The following is a 20,947-nucleotide window of genomic DNA, read 5'->3' on the forward strand; positions in this document are numbered from 1 at the left end:
CCTATTAATTTATACTTAATTGGTTCTTTATATTATCTTACACTTTTTCCCCCCTTTCCTTTATTTTAATTGGGTTTCCACATATGAGAGAAAACATTTGACCTCTGAGTTTGGCTTTTTTCACTTAGCATGATATTCTACATTTCCATCCATTTACTGGCAAATACCATAGCTTCATCCTTTTTATTGCTGACTAGAATTCATATATATATATTATATATGATATATAAAGAATATTATATACAGAAAAGAATATTATATATATAGAATTACATTATATATGTGTGTGTATATATATGTGTGTATATATATATATATCATACCATATAGCATAATTTATTAATCTATTCATCTACTGATAAATAGCATTGTACTTCTTGTAATCCTTATTGCAAATATTCTGCAAACAAATACATTTTCATCAATATGGTTATCTATATCACATACAATATCATATTACATAAAAAGATATATGATACAGATAACCTAAACATTGAGAAAAAACTAAAAACAACAGATTGGTTGAATAAATTAGAGCATTTCTGAGTAATGCAATATTGTATGACTGAAAAAAAAATGAGTTAAGGAGAATCTCTATGTTCACATAGGAAAAAATCTTAAGAGTAAATTGTTCCATGAAAAAGAATGCAAAGCAGTGAACATAGTATGTTAAATTCTGTGAAGAAAGGGGCAGTACTGACATGCAGTTTTAGTTACTTGTACTCACATAAAGAAACACCGGAGGTATAAACAAAAAGGTAATTAAGATGTTAGCCTTTAAGACATGAGATAGAGATGGGGGAAAATGAGGGCATAGGTCTAGGAACCCTAGTTTGTCCAGTACACCCTCTTTACATTGTTTTGCTTTTCAAAACATAATTCCAGTGGCTCAAGAGGCTGAAGAGGATCGTGAATTCAAAGCCAGCCTTAGTAACTTAATGAGGTCCTGAGCAACTCAAGGAGACCCTGTCTCTAAATAAAATACAAAAAAGAGCTGGGGATGTGGCTTGGTGGCTAAGTGCCCTTGGGTTCAATCCCCAGTGTCAAAAGAGAGAGGGTATGGGGAGAGGGAGGAAAGAGGTGACAGGAGAGATAGATGAAAAAAAAATGATATTTTCTATTTTGTTTCAATCACAACATTTGATTGCTGATTGTGGTGATGAGGAAAAGGATCATGTCCATAATGACCCCTTTCCAAGATATGTGTATGTGAAGTGAGTATCTACTGATGGTCCACTTCTTAAGATAGGGAGCACTAGGGGAAGAACAATATGTTGTGTAAGACAGAAACTTATGTCTAGTATTGATGTCTTACAGGAAAGAAATGGCCTAAAAAAAAAAAAAGGTAGCTGTCACATAAGAGATGATGAAAGCTTCCTTTTATCTTTGAAGAGTACCTACAAATGTTCTGTTTACTCCATGAAATTCTTAAACCACAGTATCAAAACTTAGAAAAAAGTTTTTAAAGAAGTATTCACCTTTATGTTATAACATAGTTATGTTTCATTAAAATTTTGATGTTTATGTATATAATTTTCATCTTTAAGTTCATTAAACTGATATTGAACACTCCTGGGAATCACCAAACATTTAAACGTTATTTTCTGTATCAGAAAGATGCTGAGGACTCAAATCAAACTATAAGTACTTCTTATTGACTTTATATGAGGATATACATATGCTTCAGAGAGAACCACTGCCATGTTACATATTTAACCAAACTGCATATAATAAAAGATGCAGAGAATTATAGTTAAGCAAGTAATCAATACTTCTACTATATATAAAAAGCTTTATACTAAACTTTGGTCCTAAAATATCACACTTTGCTTTTTATAACTTCTTTTTAAGCAATGTACTTGTAATAAAAGTATTAATTTTATGTAATAATATAATTATTAGCAAAGAGTTGGTTAATTTGTTTTCATTTTCCTGTTAGTAAGCATTTGAGATATAAATATATATTTATACTTAATTGATATGGGTAGAATTACATTTGTATTCTACCCATATCAATGAAGTATTACAAAATACTATGCATATACTACATCTTTTTAAATAAGTTATTGCAGATGAAAATATTAATCCTACTGTATTGTTCAGATTTTAATACAAAGAAGCAAACAGTAAGCAGAGTTTATTTAAAATGCCCACATAAAGGGAGTCTAAAGACTGGAGATGTAGCATAGTGGTAGAGCACTTGCCTAGTAGGGGTTCAATCCCTAATGCCATCAAAAAACAAACCAAACCAACGAACCAATCAGACAAACAGACAAACAAAAAACCAAAACAATAAAAACCTCATAGCTGCTGGACATGGTAGCCCAAGCTTGTCATTCCAGGGACTGTGGAGGCTGAGGAAGGAGGATTGCAAGTTCAAGGCCAGCCTCAGCAAATTAGTGAAAAAAATTGCCTCAAAATACAGAAGAAGCTGGAAATGCAGCTCAGTGGTAGAGTACCCCCGAGTTCAGTCCCCAGTGCCACTAAATAAATAAATAGGAAAATAAAATAGAAAATGAAAGGAATCTAAGACAATGACATACATGACCAAATGAATAACATAAAAGCATGGAAGCTAGTTATTTCACGAAAGCAAACAGAATCTGAGACAGAAAATTTTGGTCATAAAGTTATTTCTCATTGTGAAGCACAAAGAGTTTTGGAATTTGTTGGCAACAGGAAAGAAATGGAGAAATGGGAGGAGCTGCAGTCCTTTAATGTGTCAGATCAAATTCTGCCAACTGGCCATAGATTCTTAGTACAACTGATACACAAGAAAAAGAAATTAACATTGAACCTAGCATACATTATGCATTGCTAATAATATCTTCATTATTTTCTTTCAGGGTTGTACCAGGGAAACTCCATTCTTTGGCCTTGGGTATATCGTATGTCATTTTAAGATTACTTGGTATGGACTTTAAGCAGCTATTTTTTTTATTACATCCAGTTGTTTGAGTTTTGATATGTATGTGTTTCTATATGTATTTATAATTATAATTAAATAATTTAAAATGACACAAAACAAGTGAATAGGAGAGGTGTTTTAAAAAATTCAGGAGGCAATTAATGTAAAGATAGAATACCTAATGTAATGCCAATTCTTTTATAGAAAACATGCACCCATTATATTGGATCTGAGGAGTATCTGAGAAATTTGATCTAAAGTATATTAATCATCTCATAAAAGTGGGTTGAGGAGCTCATACAAAATACTTGTATTAACTTTATATTTCTTGCACTTTAGGGAAGTCACTAAACTAGAATAGTGCTTTTGAATATTTTCATCACCAAAGACACTGAATCTGTTGTTTTTACAGATTTGCTTATTCTCAAGAATAAATTGTGTTTTTTTTTTTTCCTGGGGGTAATGAGCTCCTTTCTTCAGGCTTTCTTAAATAACAAGATCTATATTTCAAACCACATTATGACTGTATTGTAACTCCTGACTTAAGAAGTTCATTAAAAATATCATAGAGTAAAGAAACAAGATTGGACTGGATTAAAGGCTGCAAATTATGCAATACAAAAATGTAGAAATTGTATGTTGGGCTCTGATAGGGAGCAGAGAAGTAATTTTAGTTCAATAGGTGTGATTCAAATTAGCATTTTAACATGGAAAAATTAGAACATGAGTTTTATGCTGGACAATGATCCAACAGATCAGAAAATATCTGTAACCAAAGAAATAGCACAGGGAACAGCAGTGCATAGGCCAGATTGCTGCTGCAAAAAGAAGTCAGTGAGGCTGATGTATTTTTGAATTGGAAAGATTATATTGTAGATATAAACAAACAGAAGATAGATATTAGCTTATGTATATTTTAAGAACTCTGCTGGTATATAGGAAATAATTATGAGAAAAATGTAGAGGAAAAGAAAAAGGAGGCTTTTGGTAAAGTTTAAGAATCATATTAAATTGGAAAAATCTGGGGTTTTGGTGGCTAAAGAAAGAAATCAGTATATCCAAGATATGTTTGGAATCTGTGTTACATTTATGATGTATTGGAAAAAGATGATGAGAAGTGAAACATAATATGTGGTAGATGTAGGTTTTTCACTTTGAGCAACTAACTATAAAAAGACTGAGATGGGGAAATTGGCAGACATCAAGAGTCATGAGGCACCAACACCCTAATAATTTCTTAAGAAAGTTGATCAACTATTACCAATGTTTAATTCTGAGAACACAATTCTGATGACTATGGGAAAACTGTGCATGTGACTGCTCACTCACTTTTTGATGAAAGGAAAAAGTGTTGCTGGTGAAGAGCTGTTGTCTCTGAATCATGTAAAAGTTTCCCTTGGGCAGCACAGCTGTCCTTCAGGATCTCAGGCCATGTGACTCTGGGATTACCATAAGCTTATCAAAACGTTTTCATTTTTAGTTATTTTTCTAAGTATCTTGATAAAAGATATACACTGCCAACTCATTTTTCTGTCATTCAAAATTTTGCAGTTACATATCTTTGAAGATATACTGAGTTCACAAAAATCAGTATTTGGTATCTCTGTTCAAAATATTTTATTCTAAACTTTTCAAGTTAAAACCAACAAATATTTTGAGATGGCTTTGAAACAAAAACATGTACCAAAATTCTAAAAAAAGATTCCAATGTACAAATATATTTGTACATTTAGGGATAAGAATTTTTTGAAAACTCATATTATTTCCAGTAGTTAACAATCCTAACCAGAAGTGATTCTTTGATGATTTAAGTGATATATTTAAAATGATGATGATGATGATGATGATGATAATGATGATGATAGTGGTATGTGTGGAAATTCTAAAGGAAATTATTATGATACTGATAAATGGTGTTTTATGGAGAACTTAACAATCATTAAATATTTTATAGGAACAATTCCTGGACCAGTCATTTTTAAAATGGTAGGAGAAACTTCTTGTACCTTTCGGGATATTAATCACTGTGGACGCAAAGGACGTTGCTGGGTCTATAACAGGACAAAAATGGCCTACCTACTGGTAGGAATATGTAAGTGACATATATTATAGAAACTTAGAAAAATAAAATTGTTTTAAACATTTATGTTTGTTTATAGCTGAGTGATAATAAACCACAAACTAATAGTTTGATAATTAAAGTAGGCTTATATGATTGTATAGAAAATATTTTGGAAACAAATACTATAGAATTTATATAAATATTTGATTAGTGTGTTAAATACACAATAGTTTCATGTTATTTTTATGGTTTGGATCTGGAATGTCCCCCGCCCCACAGTTTTAAGTGTTGAAGGCTTGGTCCCCAATGCAGTAATGTTAAGAATATTGGGGAAGTAATTGGATCATGAGGGTTCTGACCTCATCAATGGGTTCATCATTTGATGGCATTAGTGGGAAGTGGTAGAAACTTCAGGAAGTGACCCAGATGACGGAAGTGGTTCCTTGTAGGTGTGCCCTGGGGCAGTATATCTTGTTCCTGGCCTCTTCCTCCCAATCTCTCTGTTTCTAATCTCCATGAAGTGAAAAAGTGTTTTGTTACACCCTTCTGCCATGATATTCTGCCTCATCATAGACCCAGAAACAATGTAGCCAATAAACCATGGACTGAAATCCTGGAAAGAGTGCACCAAAAAACCTGTTCCTCCTTAAAGTTGCTTTCTTTAAGTATTTGACACAGAAACAAAAGGGTGATTAACACAGTTATTCCAGAAGAAAGGGTTATAATCAGTAAAAATTAAATTTAGGAAGTAATTCTGCCTGTGTAGGCATCGGCAACCACATTTCTTGACCTTGTAACCTTTTCCAGTTTCACTGTAAATGATTAAATAAATTTGAGCAAAAAAAAATTTTGCACCACAAAAGATCATCAAGATACTGTTATCACATTTAAATAACTTCACATTTTGTCTTTTGTTTATTAAGTAAGAATGCTTGGAACATAGAAAGCATTCAATATTTCTTGAATAAATAAGAAATATAGGGAACTGGGATGTTGTGTGGGTGGAAGCTCTGGTCATGGTTAGGAAAGTCTACATATGTCAGTATTTGGAAAATTCACTGTGTGATTCTGGATCTTAATTTAGTCATTTAATCATGATATTGTGCTACATAATTTCAAAAGTTTTAATAAATAATCAAAGTATGTCTTAATGTATAAATACTTTCATATAATAAACATTTCAAAGTATTTATATGTTTTGTGTTTTTACTGAATAAGACCAGTAATTCAAAGAGCCACATAATTACAGATTCTAATATTTAATACAAATAAATATACGTTTGATAGACAGTATAGAGTAATGCCTTGGAATTTAAAATTCAATTACCCAGCAAGTTTAACCCATACTGAATACTGGGTAAAACAAGAAAATTAAATTAAAAAGACACTTGACATTTAATGTGTAGAAATTAACTTTGGTCAGAATTAATAAAACTAGGGATTATTCTTAAGTGTTCTTAAAACATTGCTGAGATTTTTAATTTTTATGATAGACATAATATAGTTAACTCTTTTCAAACACAACACATAATTGAGAAAGTTAATGAACTCTAGAGAACCCACTATGGACCTATTCAAAGAAGATACAAAATGTAAAGTACATAATTATAGCAGATAGAAGGTAAAAAGACAGGAAAATGCCAAAAGAATATGTACTGTGACAATTTTGTGTAATATTATTTACGGTTTTAAAATAGTTTGAATGTGTCTCCCAGAGGTTAAAGTGTTGGAAATTGGTACCCAGTGTGGCAATGTGATGAGGGATAGAACTTTTGAGAAAAGTGACCTCATAGGAGGTCACTAGGTCATTAGGGTCTCTGCCCTAGAATTCATGTACCTCTCCTGGGACTTTGATTAATTCTCATAATAGTATTGTTATTAAAGAGAGATTGGCCTGTCCTTACTTTGACTTCCAGTCTCTCCCTCTCATGTACACTCCCTCCATGATGCTGTTTGCCTATAATACAGGCAAGGGGACCGTTGGCCCTTTAACATCTGAAACTCTCAGCTAAATAAACTATTACTTATAATTGCAAGTCTCATTTAATAATAGCAATGTTAAATGGATTAACAGAACCAGTACATTTAAAAAATGTATTCTATGTGTGTCTTTGTCTGTTTATGATATTTTTATAAGAGACTACCAGAGAGTAGATCAATCATTAAAAAATTATATCTCATAGTTTTGGAGGCTAGAAGTCCAAAATTGAATGCTGCACCTGATATGGGCTTTCTTGCTGGGTTAAAATATGATGAAAGTATCACATGGTGAAAAAGTATGCATGGGAGAGAGGGCGGAAGTGAGCAAGAGAGTAGGTGGGCATAGGAGAGGGCTGGAACTCATGAGTACTTATCACTAACCCACAATTTTAATAACCAACTTAATCCTACAATGACTGTATTATTCTATCCATAAGGATAGAACTCTCATGAATCTATCATCTCTTATTAGGCTACTTCCTAATATGGTTACATTGAGAATTAAATTTCCAACACACAAATTTAAGGGCATTGGAATCATAAACAAAGTTTCTTTGAATTAGAATCTTTTATTTAGAATTCTTATTCAAAAATATAAATTCTGAATCATTAAATTAAAAATTCACAGTTGTGGAGGATATCACCAAAATGACAGAACACAACTTTCTGATATTTGTTCCTTCATAGAAACAATTTGTCTAATTTTCCACACATGAAAATATCTTTGCAAGGGTTAAGGAAACCCGATAAGAGAACATAGCACCTAGGTGTAGCATACACATAACAAAATGCACATTGAAGACTATCGGGTGTAAGTTTCACATTACTCACATCACCTTTCCCCAACATATGCTCTTTGGAACATCCTGCATTGGGTAAATGAATACTAGGAAAACACCTATTTTTGCTGAGGACCCCAAATTAAGCCTACCTTAGTGAAAAACAACTCCAGATTAGCCCCAAAGAACTGAGTCCCAGTCCAACAACACTCCAACTGACCAAGCCCTCAGGCCCGTGCCAACTATAGGATTACCTCTAAGTGTAAACTCCAGTTTAGCTCCTTCAGTACTTACCATGTGTCAGACTGGTACCAGGTTGGCATATATAGCCCCAACCTCAAGGATTGACCCTCAAGATACATATTTTAAGCCTAAAGAGCCCCAAGCTGACTCCTGTTATTCCTTGGTTCAGGATAACCCTAGTAGACTTTGGTACTAGCTGGAACCCACAGAACCAGGATCCAGGACCTTTGTAGAGTCAGATTCACAGCCTCCTCTGTGCCAGGTCACTATGAAAATTACTTGATATATGAAATAGCTTTCACAGAATGAAGGTTAAAAATCATGATAAACTCAATATAGGTAGAAAAGATATCTGACAAAATTTAATATCATTTAATGATTAAAAACTCGGAAAATTAGATTTAGAAAAAAATGTACCACAACATAATAAAGGCCATATTTGACCAGCCCATAGCTACCATCATAACTGTGATAACCTGAAAACTTTTCCTGTAAAATCAGGAAAAAATCAAGGACTGTCACTTTCTCCATCCCTATTCTATTTAATATGGGAAGTTCAAGCCAGAAAAATTAGACAAGAAAAATATAATACACACTAGTAAGGAGAAATAAAATTACCCATTTGCAGATGAAAAGGTCTTATATGGAGAAAACCCTTATATCTCACTAAAGACATGATTTAACTAGTAAATGAATTCAGTAAAGTTATAAGACACAACTCAACATACAAAAATTAGTGGTATTCTATACCACTAAAAAAAATTAGTGGTATTCTATAGACTAAAAATTGCTATTTAAAACAATAACAAAAGCATCCCATTTACAGTAGTGTCAACAAATAACAGTGCCCTAGTTTAAATATGGTTTAATTGTATCCCCCCAAAGGTTTATGTGATTGGAGGCCTAGTTCCCAGGGAAGTAGTACTTGGAGATGCTGTGGAGCATTTAAGAGGTAAAGATTGTTGGGAGGTCCTTGGGTCATGAGGGTAGGGTATAAAGTAGTTCTTGTACAACCCCTTCGAAGTTCTCATGTAACCCCTTGATAGTTCTCATGAGAAAGTTGTTATAAAAGGAGGAAGTCCGCCTACCCTACTCCCACCCTGTCCTTCTATGAGATGCTTCCCATTAGACCTCACCTCCTAAACTTTCCATGACACCGTCAAGCACCACTACACTGAATATGAAGCCTCTAATCACATGAAACTTTTTTTTTGGGGGGGGGTGAGGGGTCCAATTAAACTATATCTAACCGAAGCAGATCTGAACAGACATTTTTAAAAAGAAGATATAAACATGGCAAATAGGTATATGAAAAAAAATTATCAATATCACTAATCATCAGGGATATACAAATTAAAACCACAATGAGGAATCATATAATCTAAGTTAGAATGACTATTATCAAAAGACTAAAGATAAGTGCTATTGAGGATATTGAGTAAAGGGAGTTACTGAACACTGCTGGTGGAAATGTCAATTAGTATAGCTGTTATGAAGCTTTCAAAAAATTAGCAATAGAACTACTATAAGTCACAGCAATTCCACCCCTGGATGTATATAAAAAGGAAATGAAATTAGAATGTTGAAGAAATATCTGTACTCACATGTTTATTCCAACTCTATTCACAATAACCAAGACATGGAATCACACCTAAGCTCCACCAACAGATGAATGGATATTAACAATGTGGTATGTGTATACCATGGAATACTATTTGCTCCTAAAAAAGAAGGAAAACCTCCCTTGTGACAATATGGATGAATATGGAGGCATTATGTCTATAGAGCATGTTCTATTACTATAACAAAAATACTTGAGGCTTGGAATTTTATAAAGAAAAAAGATTTTGGATTCTGAAATTTCAAAAAGCACTGGGCCAGCTCCTGCAAGGGTTCCTTGGTCTGCATCAAATCATGGCAGGGCAAGGGAGCATTATGAGAGGGAGAGGATTGCATGTCAAAGCAGGAAGTTGGAGAGCCATTCAGGGGTCACACTTATTCTCTATAACAATGTGATCTTGAGAATTAATTGGTTTCTCATGAGAACGCTCTCATTTCCTTCTGATAACAGTAGCCCCTATGTCCTAATGATCTCCTGCTATGCCTTACCTCTGTCATTGCTACCTTGTAGACCAAGCTTCTAACACATGAACCCTGGAAGGACAAAACAGATTCAATACACAGCAAGTCACTGGAATCCTCCAAGGCTTTTTCCCTTCTCCTACTAAAAATACAATCATTCCATCCCCATAGTTACAGTCTTAGCTCATTCTAGCACCTCTCAAAACTCCCAAGTCCACAGTCTCTTTTGAGATTGGTGACAACTCTTTCAGCTATAGCCTTTATAAAATGCAAATAGGGAAAAATTATGTACTTCTAAAATACAATCATGAAATTGTATTTTTTAAATATTCCAACTCCAAAATGAAGAAATAATGAAGTAGAGAGAAAAAAAATCAGCCCTATGAAGACTGAGGCTGGGGGGCAGACATTAAATCTTAAAAATCCAAATCTGGCATTCTGGGAGCACAGTGGTGAGGGCTGGGTTCCCAAGGCAGCCCTGCCCCATGCTTTGCTCTTCAATGGTGAATATGGGTCACAAACAGTTTCTCTTTCAGTCTGGTATTGCAGGTTTTCCTGGTGGTGCTCTATGCTGCTGCTTACTCTGCCTTTCCTATGTCCCCTCTATGGTTTTGCTCTCATGGGTCCAGTAGACATTGCTCCATAATGACCTTTCTGCATGAGCTCTTACACTGTAGCAAATTTCTGAGTAGCTTACCAGGTTTTCCTCTGCATCTTGGTCAAAGCTGCCATAATCTTATAACTTGCATTTCTCATACCTGCAAAACTATCAACACATGGATGAGCATGGTGGTGCATACCTGGAATCCTGCCAGCTTAGGAGGCTGAGGCAGGGGGACCACAGGTTCAAAGACAGCCTCAGCAACTTAATGAGGCCCTGTCTCAAAAAAAAAAAAAAAAAAAAAAAAAGGCACTGGTGATGTGGCTCAGGGGTTAAGTGCTCCTGGGTTCAATTCCCTGTATGAAAACCAAATAACAAAACCAACACATGGACACCAAATTCTGCTGCCAGCATGAGCAGTGTCTGTTCTCATATGAACCATGACTATAGTTATGGAATTCTATTCTAAAATCAGAGAGATGAATTTAGAGGTTGCCTTTAATACCAATTCTACAGAGTGCTGTAGCTCAGTCCCTGAGAAAACTCTGCCTGGGAAATTCTTTCTCTGGGTCTGTGATATACAGGGCAGTTTCAAGCATTTCTCGTTGTCCTCATGTAGCAACTGGCTTCCTTTAACCACTCTGATCTCCTTAGCATGTGGGTCTCTCAGTTCTCCCAAACATCCTCTTTTGCTCTTTCCCTAGTCATTCTATGAATCTTCGACATCCACTTTGTTTCCTTTTGCTCCCACTTTAATTTTGACTAAAAGAAACCAATAATACCCATATCATAAACTGAATATTTTGCTGTATTAAAGTTCTATGCTCTTTCTGCATTCAGTAATGTCTTGCTTTTAGTTTGAAGTCTTTGTTCTCTCCAGCTTTTTCACTCTTTGTTAGACCATGAGAAGCTCTATTCCTCAGCAGCAGGTTCTTGCAGAGTGTAGTTTTTGTGTTTCTTTGCATGTATGTGATTTTTTTTAGACAGTTTCTTGCTAAGTTTCCCAGGTGAGCCTCAGATTTGTAATTCTCCTGCCTCAGCTTCCAGATAACTTGGATTATAAATGTGCACCACCATCTCCAGCTTCAGAGTAGAAATTCGCTTTTCAGTCTCTTCATCCAGCATAAAAAGTGTTCTCAAAACAAAAGCCAGGTGCAGATGTCAGATCACCCCCACTATCTTCTTCCCTCCTTTGAATATTAATCTGCCTATTCCTTGTTTTTCATTAGCTCTGTCAAGTATTTTAACAGAAGATTTTGATGTTGTCTGGCCTTACCTAATGTCCTCAGATAATTTGCCTGCTACAGTTATTCTCTTCTTGGAAGCACAACAAGCATAATTTCTCAATTTATCCTCCAAAACTGTACCTACAGGAGAATGTTGTACAGTTAATTACTGCTTTGTAATCTTACTATTGTCACAACTATATCAGAGATAACTCTCTACAATTGGTATTCCCAGGGGCTGGGGTTGTGGCACAGCGGTAGAGAGCTTGCCTAGAATGTGTGAAGCACTGGGTTCGATCCTCAGTACCACATAAAATATACTAAATAATAATGCATACGAACTGTATCAATTTTTTAAAAAAAGTATTCTCCCTGTTTGATCCCCAGCACCACATGAAAAATACTATATAAAAATGCACATGAGCTGTATCAATTTTAAAAAATGGTATTCTTCCCTTAAAATACATGAAATATTATTGTCATTATAAGTGGTATAGACCCATGAATGTTTCCTATTTTATCTTTTGAAATTTCTATGCCAGATAATTGGTACTGCTGCCATACAATAGTTAATACTTTAACTGACAGGGTTTTTGCATCCAAAACTTAATACTTTTATATAATATTATGAATAACTATTAACTTTCTGAAAATTTAAGACATAAAAATGAAGGACAAATACCTACAAAATCAATTACATTTTCCACAGTATTTCTATTCATATTTGGAAAACTGTAAATGTTTCAAAGACTAAAGCTACATGAAGTGATATAAACAGCTTCCAGTTCATATTGATAGTTAAGTTCTGAAAGTACAATTTATTTTGTTTTAATATTAACACATTCTAGTACTAATAATACACTTTGCATTTGGGGGGAGTACATGTATAAATCATCTGAAATGTTTTAGAAACCTACTTTTGATCTCCTTTAAGTAACTTTCTATGAGTTTATAACATTAATTACATTCTACATTTGAAGAATATGTACCTTTAGAGATGAACTATACTTTTCTTTGGTAAAGGACATTATTTCCACAAGTATTTTGTTCTAAATAAACTCATAATATGATCCTTCATTTCTAAAATTTCAGGTTTTTTGTGCAAAGTATTCACTATCTGCTTAACTACTATTGGATTTTACTTTTTCAAGTATTTTAAAAAGGAAAATACTGATGTTGTCCAGCCTATACCTGTGAAATATATAAACCCTAAAAAAACAGGAAAGGAATAACTTGTAACTGGATCTTCACTGAGTAAGTATTTAACATTTTAATCTATCAAAGTAATATTATAGTAATAAAATTTTAATAAAAATACAGTTATATGCTTAACAAATGTTTTATATAATCACAAATTTTGTATTATTATTTTAATAACAAATATAATAATACAGTCTGTGTTTCAAATTTTAGAAGATATATCATGAGATTCACATTTAATACTTTTAATAAAAAATTATACTTTGAAAGGGAAGGTTGAAATGGAAATGGGAAAATATGCATAGGCTAATTCTGACTGCTGTGATATTCTGTTAGTTACTGGACTTTGGCTATGTGTAGAATTGTAGGATTAACTGTATTTCTTATAGTCTATTTTTGTTACTTCGCATCTAGGTTAATAATGTTGATTTCCCAATATTTTTCTAAATAAAATTAGATTTTCCAGTGCAGTTAACATGTTGTAAATTTAAGCTAAAGTCACATTTATTTTCTAAGAAAAGACTATATTTTAATCCTTTTGAAAGTTAAAATTGTATTTATTGATGATTTGATATAGAGAGGTTTCTCTATAAAATTTCTGTGGTCAACTGACCAGTTTACAATATGTATTTTCCTGTTCCTTTTATTTTGGTAGCCGTAAAAGTCAATATGATCGTGTGGTAACTTCTATATTTTTACCTTCACTTGAATTTTATTGATGAAGAAATACCTGATAAGTTGAATTGACATTGTTTTTGTGCTTTTATACTTCATTTTATTATTAATAATATTCCATATGAGAAAATATTAACATCTGAAGAAAATCTGTCAATCATTTATGGACTCTTGTGAGCTAATATGTGTTTTTGAAGAAAGATTTTGTGATACTTTTATTATATATCATTTTAATTAAATTATACTTTTCAAATATTGGATAAATATATGATTGTTGTAAAACAACAAATGTTTTCAACAATGTTGCCTCATTCACCTCGGAGAAGCTATAACTGACAAAAATTCTCCTTTGTTAGTTAATTAATATCCATGACTGTGTGAAAGGATGATTCTGTTTGTAGTCATATGTAAAGCAGAAACAAATGTAGAGCAAGGAATATTCATATTTTGCTATTTGTTTTTTTAATCAACATACATTTATGAAAATTTGTAGTCTCGTTTTTATATTAAACTCTACTTGACTGCCTGACTCATCTCTCTTTGAACCAGCAGGATTGCTAATATCTGAGGGTCCGAGTGTGAAAACAGGAGTTTCTCCTTTAAAGAATCTACACAATTTGCTGCTGTACCCTATTCTCAGAAGAGAAAAATCACACGTGGTATTTATCTAGTTGGAGAAAAGAATTTATGATGATTTGTATTTTCATAATAAAGTAACTTCTTGTGAAACATTTTTGATAATGTTTTTATCGATGTAAGATTTTTACATGTCAGCTTATAATATAGATCTTATTAAGAAATTAAGGGGAAATAGGAGGGTATCCCATGAAAACAGAAGGAAGATCATGTCAGTGAAGTAGAGAAAGGGGAGACAGAGGGAGGGAGGAGGGACAAGAAAAGGGATGAACTATGGAATAAAAAGCCAAATTATGCTATTGTATATGTATGAATATACCAAGTGAATTCCACTTTTTATTTATACTTATGATGTACCAATTTAAAAAACTATAAATAAATTGAAGGAAGACCAATTGAGTGGAGAAGGGAACAGGGGGAGGGAGAAGGGGAGGGTGAGAGGAAGTCCCGGGAACTGAAGTGGAACAAATTATACTTCATGCCTGTATGATTATGTCACAGTGAGCCCCAATATTGTGTATAATACACTAATAAAAACATAAAAATAAGCATAAATAAAAATTAAGAAGTAAAGTTTTAAATTTTAAAATTATTTTCTTAATATTTTGCTGTCTGAAAATGTATACAAATAGGGCTGGGTATATAGCTCAGTTGGTAGAGTGCTTGCCTCGCATGCACAAGGCCCTGGGTTCAATCCTGAGTCACACACACACACACACACACACACACACAAATGTAATACAAATGGAAAATGAGATAAAGATAATAAGATTTAGGTCAACTTTGAAGGTACTTGTAATATGTCTGCTTCTTTGTGTGTATGTGTAGGTACATGTTGTCAATATCTTTCTTTCTCTTCAGAAAACAAATGAAGCAAGGTTTGTTTTAACAAAATTATAGTCAGTTTGGTAGTAGTGCTAAGACTACTACAAAACTGTGTTTCTGTATCAAAAACCATTATCTAGGGGCCGGGATTGTGACTCAGCTGTAGAGCACTCGCCTAGCACATGTGAGACCCTGAGTTCAATCCTCAGCACCACATAAAAATGAAATAAAGATAATGTGTCCAACTACAACTAAAACATAATAAATATTTTTAAAAGTTAACAAAAACATTACATATAAGGCATTGGTAAAGAGGAAAGTGATGTAAATATAACCCATCAGTTCCTTTGGTTAAAACCAATGTAAGTGCTTTTAGAATAGAACAAAGTTTCTCAGTATTGAGGAGGAGATCAGCAAAAGTTTTAAAAATGCAAAAAAAAAAAAATCAAGTGAATTCCTTTGGAATCAGTTTGTAATAATTTAATTCATTTAAGAATTGTGCTTTTTGGCAATGTATCTAATAAAGCTACATATGAAGATGTTTCATAGATGTTTTTAAATATCAGATTTTTTTATGTTGATAAAACTAAAAAATTTTGATGAAACTGATGTCTTTTGGAAGTTCATACCTTGGAAGATCACTATCTTTTTTATTATAAATTGACTACTTAGAGTTGTAAAGCTTTACAGGATCCACTGTGATGTTATAATTTATGAATACAATGTGGCATAATTAAATCATGCTACTTAAACATATCCTTCACCTCACCTACATCTTAAAGGCAGATGATGACCTTAGCATTTAAATCTACAAAAGCCTGACTATGATATTGGATAAAAATGCTAGTAGACATTGAACTGTGCTAATTTTAATTGAAACAGTAAATATTTTGTTAGGTTTCTGTTTGTAAAATTGCATATCTTTTTGAGTGATTTACATCAATAATATTTTCTCCATAAATTCACTTTTTTCTGATGCTTTATTTTGCCTAAAGAAATATTGTAAATTAATGCACAAAAATATTTTGGTGGAAATCCTTATGTTTTAAAATCAACAAGAATTTCTGTTTTCTAATGCACTTGGATCAAGTCTTAATGTAGCTGCTATGAAAATGAAAATCCTAGTTTATCAGTTTTTTTCTTTCTTTCTATTTGTTTCTCTTTCTTTTGGTGGTGCTGGGGATTGAACTCATGGCCTTGTGCATGCTAGGCCTGGTCTCTACTACTGAGCTACATCCCCAGTCCCTCAGAAGTTTTGTTTTTGGTTTTTGTTTTTCGAATTCTTTCATATTTGTTTAAGATTTTGTGCTTATAGCATTTAGTATTCAATCTTTTATATGTATCCTAGAACAGTTCAATTTTAGGTTTACTATTAGTTTACTTTCCAGTTCATTGCACTGCTAAGAATTTATTCTTGATTACTTATTTTAGTATGACAGTCATGGAGAAATAAAGACATGGTTTTAATCAGTTATCTTATTCCCAATTTCAATTTAAAAGCACTTCTTGTAGACTCTTATGCTAAGTAAAAAAAGCAATCCCCCTCCAAAAAAAACAAAGATGGAATGTTTTTTCTGCTATGTGGATGCTAACATACAATAAGAGTGAGGAGGTAGAATAAAAGTTCAGTGGATTAGACAAAGGGGAAGGAGAGAAAGAGAAGGTAGACAAGAATAGGAAAAACAGTGGAATGAATCTGACATAACTTTTCTATGTTCATATATGAATTCCACAGTGAAACTCTATATCATGTACAACCACAGACTGGGATCCTAATTAGAATAAGTTATACTCCATGTATGTACAAATATGTATAACTAAAAAGACAAAATATAAAAGCACTCCTTAAGTTTTTAATATTCTCTATTATAATCTTTAATTTGCATATAGTACAATATTGGTTTTAATATCTTCAATCTAAGAATACTTATCGAGGGTCTGAAGATCTGCTATTGAAAACACTGATAATTATTGTGTAGATCTATTACTGATTACTGACAAGGAAGTTTCACTAAATAGTGCCTTGCATAAAAGGTTTTCTATATACCATTGATTATAACACTTTTCTATAAAATACCAGTTTACTAGTTTAATAACCATGCTAACTTCTAAGTGTTTACCTATTATTTCAACTTGAAAGGTCTAGTTAAGAAAACAATGGAGAATGTATCCCTGTTTTTATCAGAAAGCAAAGCACATATCACACAAAATGTTGTATTTAAGTAAGCATTTGAAATTAAAACTTCTGTATTTCATATTTGTAATAGGGGTAACTAACTTATTTTTCTCTATAAACTATTCTATTATTAAAAACATAACAGTACCTAGTAGAACAATATATGTTGTGTTCCTTTTTCCTTGTGATCAGATAACACTTTCCATTTTTTTTTTTTTACACACAGAGAAATTACTTACATGATAGTAAACTCACAGGAGGATATTACAATCTTATTATTATGAAAATCTGTAGTCACAATATTTATCTGTTAATTGAAGTAACTATTAACACTGCTATTTAAAAGTACCTTAATGTTTATGATGAAATAAATCTTACATTAAAAACAGCAAAAAGAAAATTATATTTATGTACTGAATTGCCTTTTAATTTCTAGTCACTCATTCTCAGAGAAACAAGAAGAGTGAAAACAGAAAGTGTGTGATTTTCAATGTGTACATGTGTTTGTTTCAAAGGTAGAAGACAGAGAAATTTCTTGTCTTGCACAAAATTAAACTGGGGTATAGAGTAGTTGAAAAAATTAAAATGAGCCTTATATTTATTTATAATATGCCAATGAAAGGAAAAATACTAAAAATGTCTCTTTTATCAGAAGAGACAGTTGCTGATCAGAGCACAGATACTATATATTAGAACAGGATACATTTTTCCTACTTAAGTTCTATGGAGTTGTGTGAAAGTTGTTCTAGAATTATTGACTCTATAATTATACTTAGGGCTTATGAAAGTGGAAAACTCTAAAGCATGTTCCATAATAGTCTAGAACTTCTCAGAACATTCAATCCCCATGTACTTTCAATAATTATTTGTTCATTAATGTACCATCTTTTAGTTTCCTCTCATTCTTTATGTCTGTGTTAATTTCCCCTCTGGTGCATCTTCCCTAATCAAGCACTGTACTCAAATCCTTGACCTTGGTTCTGCTTTTAAAGGGATGCAACCTCAAAAAAAGTGTGATAAAGTCTTGTACTTACATATTCTTTTGGAATGTCCAGTAGTTTTAATCTAAAGCGGATTCTTGGTTTTGGTTGTGGAGTGTTAATAAATCATACTTTTAGGTGGTACTTATTTTTACTGTTACGAGTCTTAGATTTAAGTCTCCAAAATCCATTTTGAGTTGACTTTTTATAACAGGGATATAGTTTATTTTTCTAATGTGGACACTCAGTTTTCCTAACACCGTTCATTTCCTTTCTTCAATGCTGTTCTTAGCACTTTTTGGAAGATTAATTTGTCACAGATATGTGGATTTACTTTTAGTCACTCTGATATATTCCTTTTGTCTATATGTCTGTTTTGTGCCAATACCATGCTATTTTGATTACTAGCGCATTTTAGTACTATATTTTTAGATCAGATAGTATAATGCCTTCTGCTTTATTCTTTTTATTTAAGATGGCTTTGGCAATTTGGGGTCTTTTATGCTTCTGTATGAATTTTGGGACTTCCTTTTCAGTTCTGTGAAGAATACTATGAAAAATGTCGTTGACATTTTGAATGATAATATTGAACCTGTAGATCACTTTTGATAGTGTGCATATTTTTGCAATATTGATTCTTTTAATCCATGAAAATTGCATATCTTTCCATTTGTGTATGTGTGTTTAATTTGGTTAATCAATATTTTATAATTTTTAATTGTAGAAATATTTCATATTCTTGGTTACTTTTATCTCTAAGTATTATTTTAGTTATTGTAATGTGATTGCTTTCTTGATATCTTTTTCAGATAATTTGATATTAGTGTATAGCAATGCTACTGATTTTTACATTTTGATTTTGCATTCTGAAACTTTGCTGAATTTATTACTTCTAATAGTTTTTTTGGGGGGAGTGGGGTCTTTGACGTCTTCTACATGTAAGATAATGTCATTTGCAAATAGTGAAAATTTCACTTCCCTTTTTCTGTGTGGATGATCTTTATTTTTTCTCTTGCCTGATTGTTTTGGTTAGGATCTTCAGAGTTTGTTGAATAAAATTGCTAAAAATGAGCATCCTTGTCTTATTATAGGATGTAATTATATTATAGATTGTAGAGAAAAAGATTTCAGCTTTTTCACATTCAGTATTATGTCAATGAATGAGTTATCATATATGACCTTTATTAAATGGAAAAAAAACATTACTTATGTATCAAATATGTTCAGAGTTTTATCATGAAAGAATGTTGAATTCTGTTAAATACCTTTCATTTATCTGTTGAGATTATCATATTGTTTCTTTCCTTCATTGTGGTGATGAGCTGTATCACAATTATTGATTTGTGTATGTCCAATGATTTTTGTATCACTCAGATGAATTTCACTTGATCATGTAAAAAGTATTCATAATGTGCTATTGCATATGTTTTTTTATCCTTGTTTTTAAACATATTTTTCTATAGCTTTCTATTTTTGTAGTGTCCTTATCTGAGTTTGGCATCAGTATAATGCTTGCCTCATAGAATGAGTTTGGGGTACCTAATTTGTCTTCAATCTTTTGAAACAATTATAAAATAATTTGTATTATTTATTTTTGAACATTTAGTTGAATTCAGCAGTGAAGTCATCTGGCCTTGGACTTTTCTTTGTTTAAAGTTTTTTATTACCAATTCATTTCATTCTTGGTTTTGAAATATTTGGTATTTTTTAAGGATTCAATTTTGGTAGGATTTATATGTCCAGGGGAACAGTGAATGTGTAATCAAATAAAGATAAGATAATTTGGAATTAGGGTGGATCCTGCTTCAGTAACTAGAATACTTATAAAAAGAAGTGAACTTGGACACAGACCATCAGAGGAGAACACAGTGTGAAGATGGAGACAGATGGGAGTAATGCGACTCTCAACCAAGGAAGAAGCACCAAGGATTGTAGGCAACTACCAGAAGCTAAGAAAGGAAAAGGGAGGGTTTTCAAGTAGCCTTCAGAGGAAACTTGGCCCTGCTAGTACCTTAGTTTAAGACTGCTAGCCTCCAGAATTGTGAGAGAACTACTTGGATTTGTTACAAATAAGACAGTTAATAGTATTTTGTTGACAGCTCTAGGAAATGTGTGTGTGTGTGTGTGTGTGTCTCTGTGTGTGTGTGTCTCTGTGTGTGTGTTGTTTGCTTGCTTAGGCTGATTCCAAGAATATTATCAAACTTACAACTAGACAAACTCATTTCTTTAAAGTTTTACTTTAAAGAATGTTTTACTTAAAATGTTTTCACTTTTACTCATCCAGGAAATTGCTTTTTAATTACCATGTGTGATTACACCGCCTTATCCTAACTTTGATTATGACCTTTAGAACAAAACTTCACTTATCCCATAGCTTTGGTTTTTGTTTTGTATTGTTTTTATTTCCTCTATGACATTTTGTTTTTCTTTTTCACTTCAATGTTGCTGTTTGATGAAGAAGAAAGATTCTAAATGACGTTAAGCTGTTTATGAGTAATACTTAGAAGACAACAATAACTACGTAGAAAAGATTTGGCACCAGTTAAGGACTACACATAAGAAATTTCACAGGAG

General features: G+C 32.6%; 1 protein-coding gene across 1 annotated transcript in view; it reads left to right on the top strand.

Annotated features, from left to right (window-relative positions):
* Positions 1 to 13,113, top strand: part of Slco6a1 (solute carrier organic anion transporter family member 6A1) — a 121,397-nt gene extending 108,284 nt beyond the window's left edge. The window contains exons 12-14 of the mRNA XM_076857679.2: positions 2,847 to 2,911; positions 4,863 to 5,000; positions 12,974 to 13,113. Of these exons, the coding sequence (XP_076713794.2) occupies positions 2,847 to 2,911; positions 4,863 to 5,000; positions 12,974 to 13,113 (343 nt within the window). The remainder of the gene's footprint in view (positions 1 to 2,846; positions 2,912 to 4,862; positions 5,001 to 12,973) is intronic.
* The last annotated feature ends 7,834 nt before the right edge of the window (positions 13,114 to 20,947 follow it).

This window comes from Callospermophilus lateralis, chromosome 5 (genome assembly GCF_048772815.1).
Source record: "Callospermophilus lateralis isolate mCalLat2 chromosome 5, mCalLat2.hap1, whole genome shotgun sequence".
In the NCBI taxonomy this organism is placed as follows: domain Eukaryota; kingdom Metazoa; phylum Chordata; class Mammalia; order Rodentia; family Sciuridae; genus Callospermophilus; species Callospermophilus lateralis.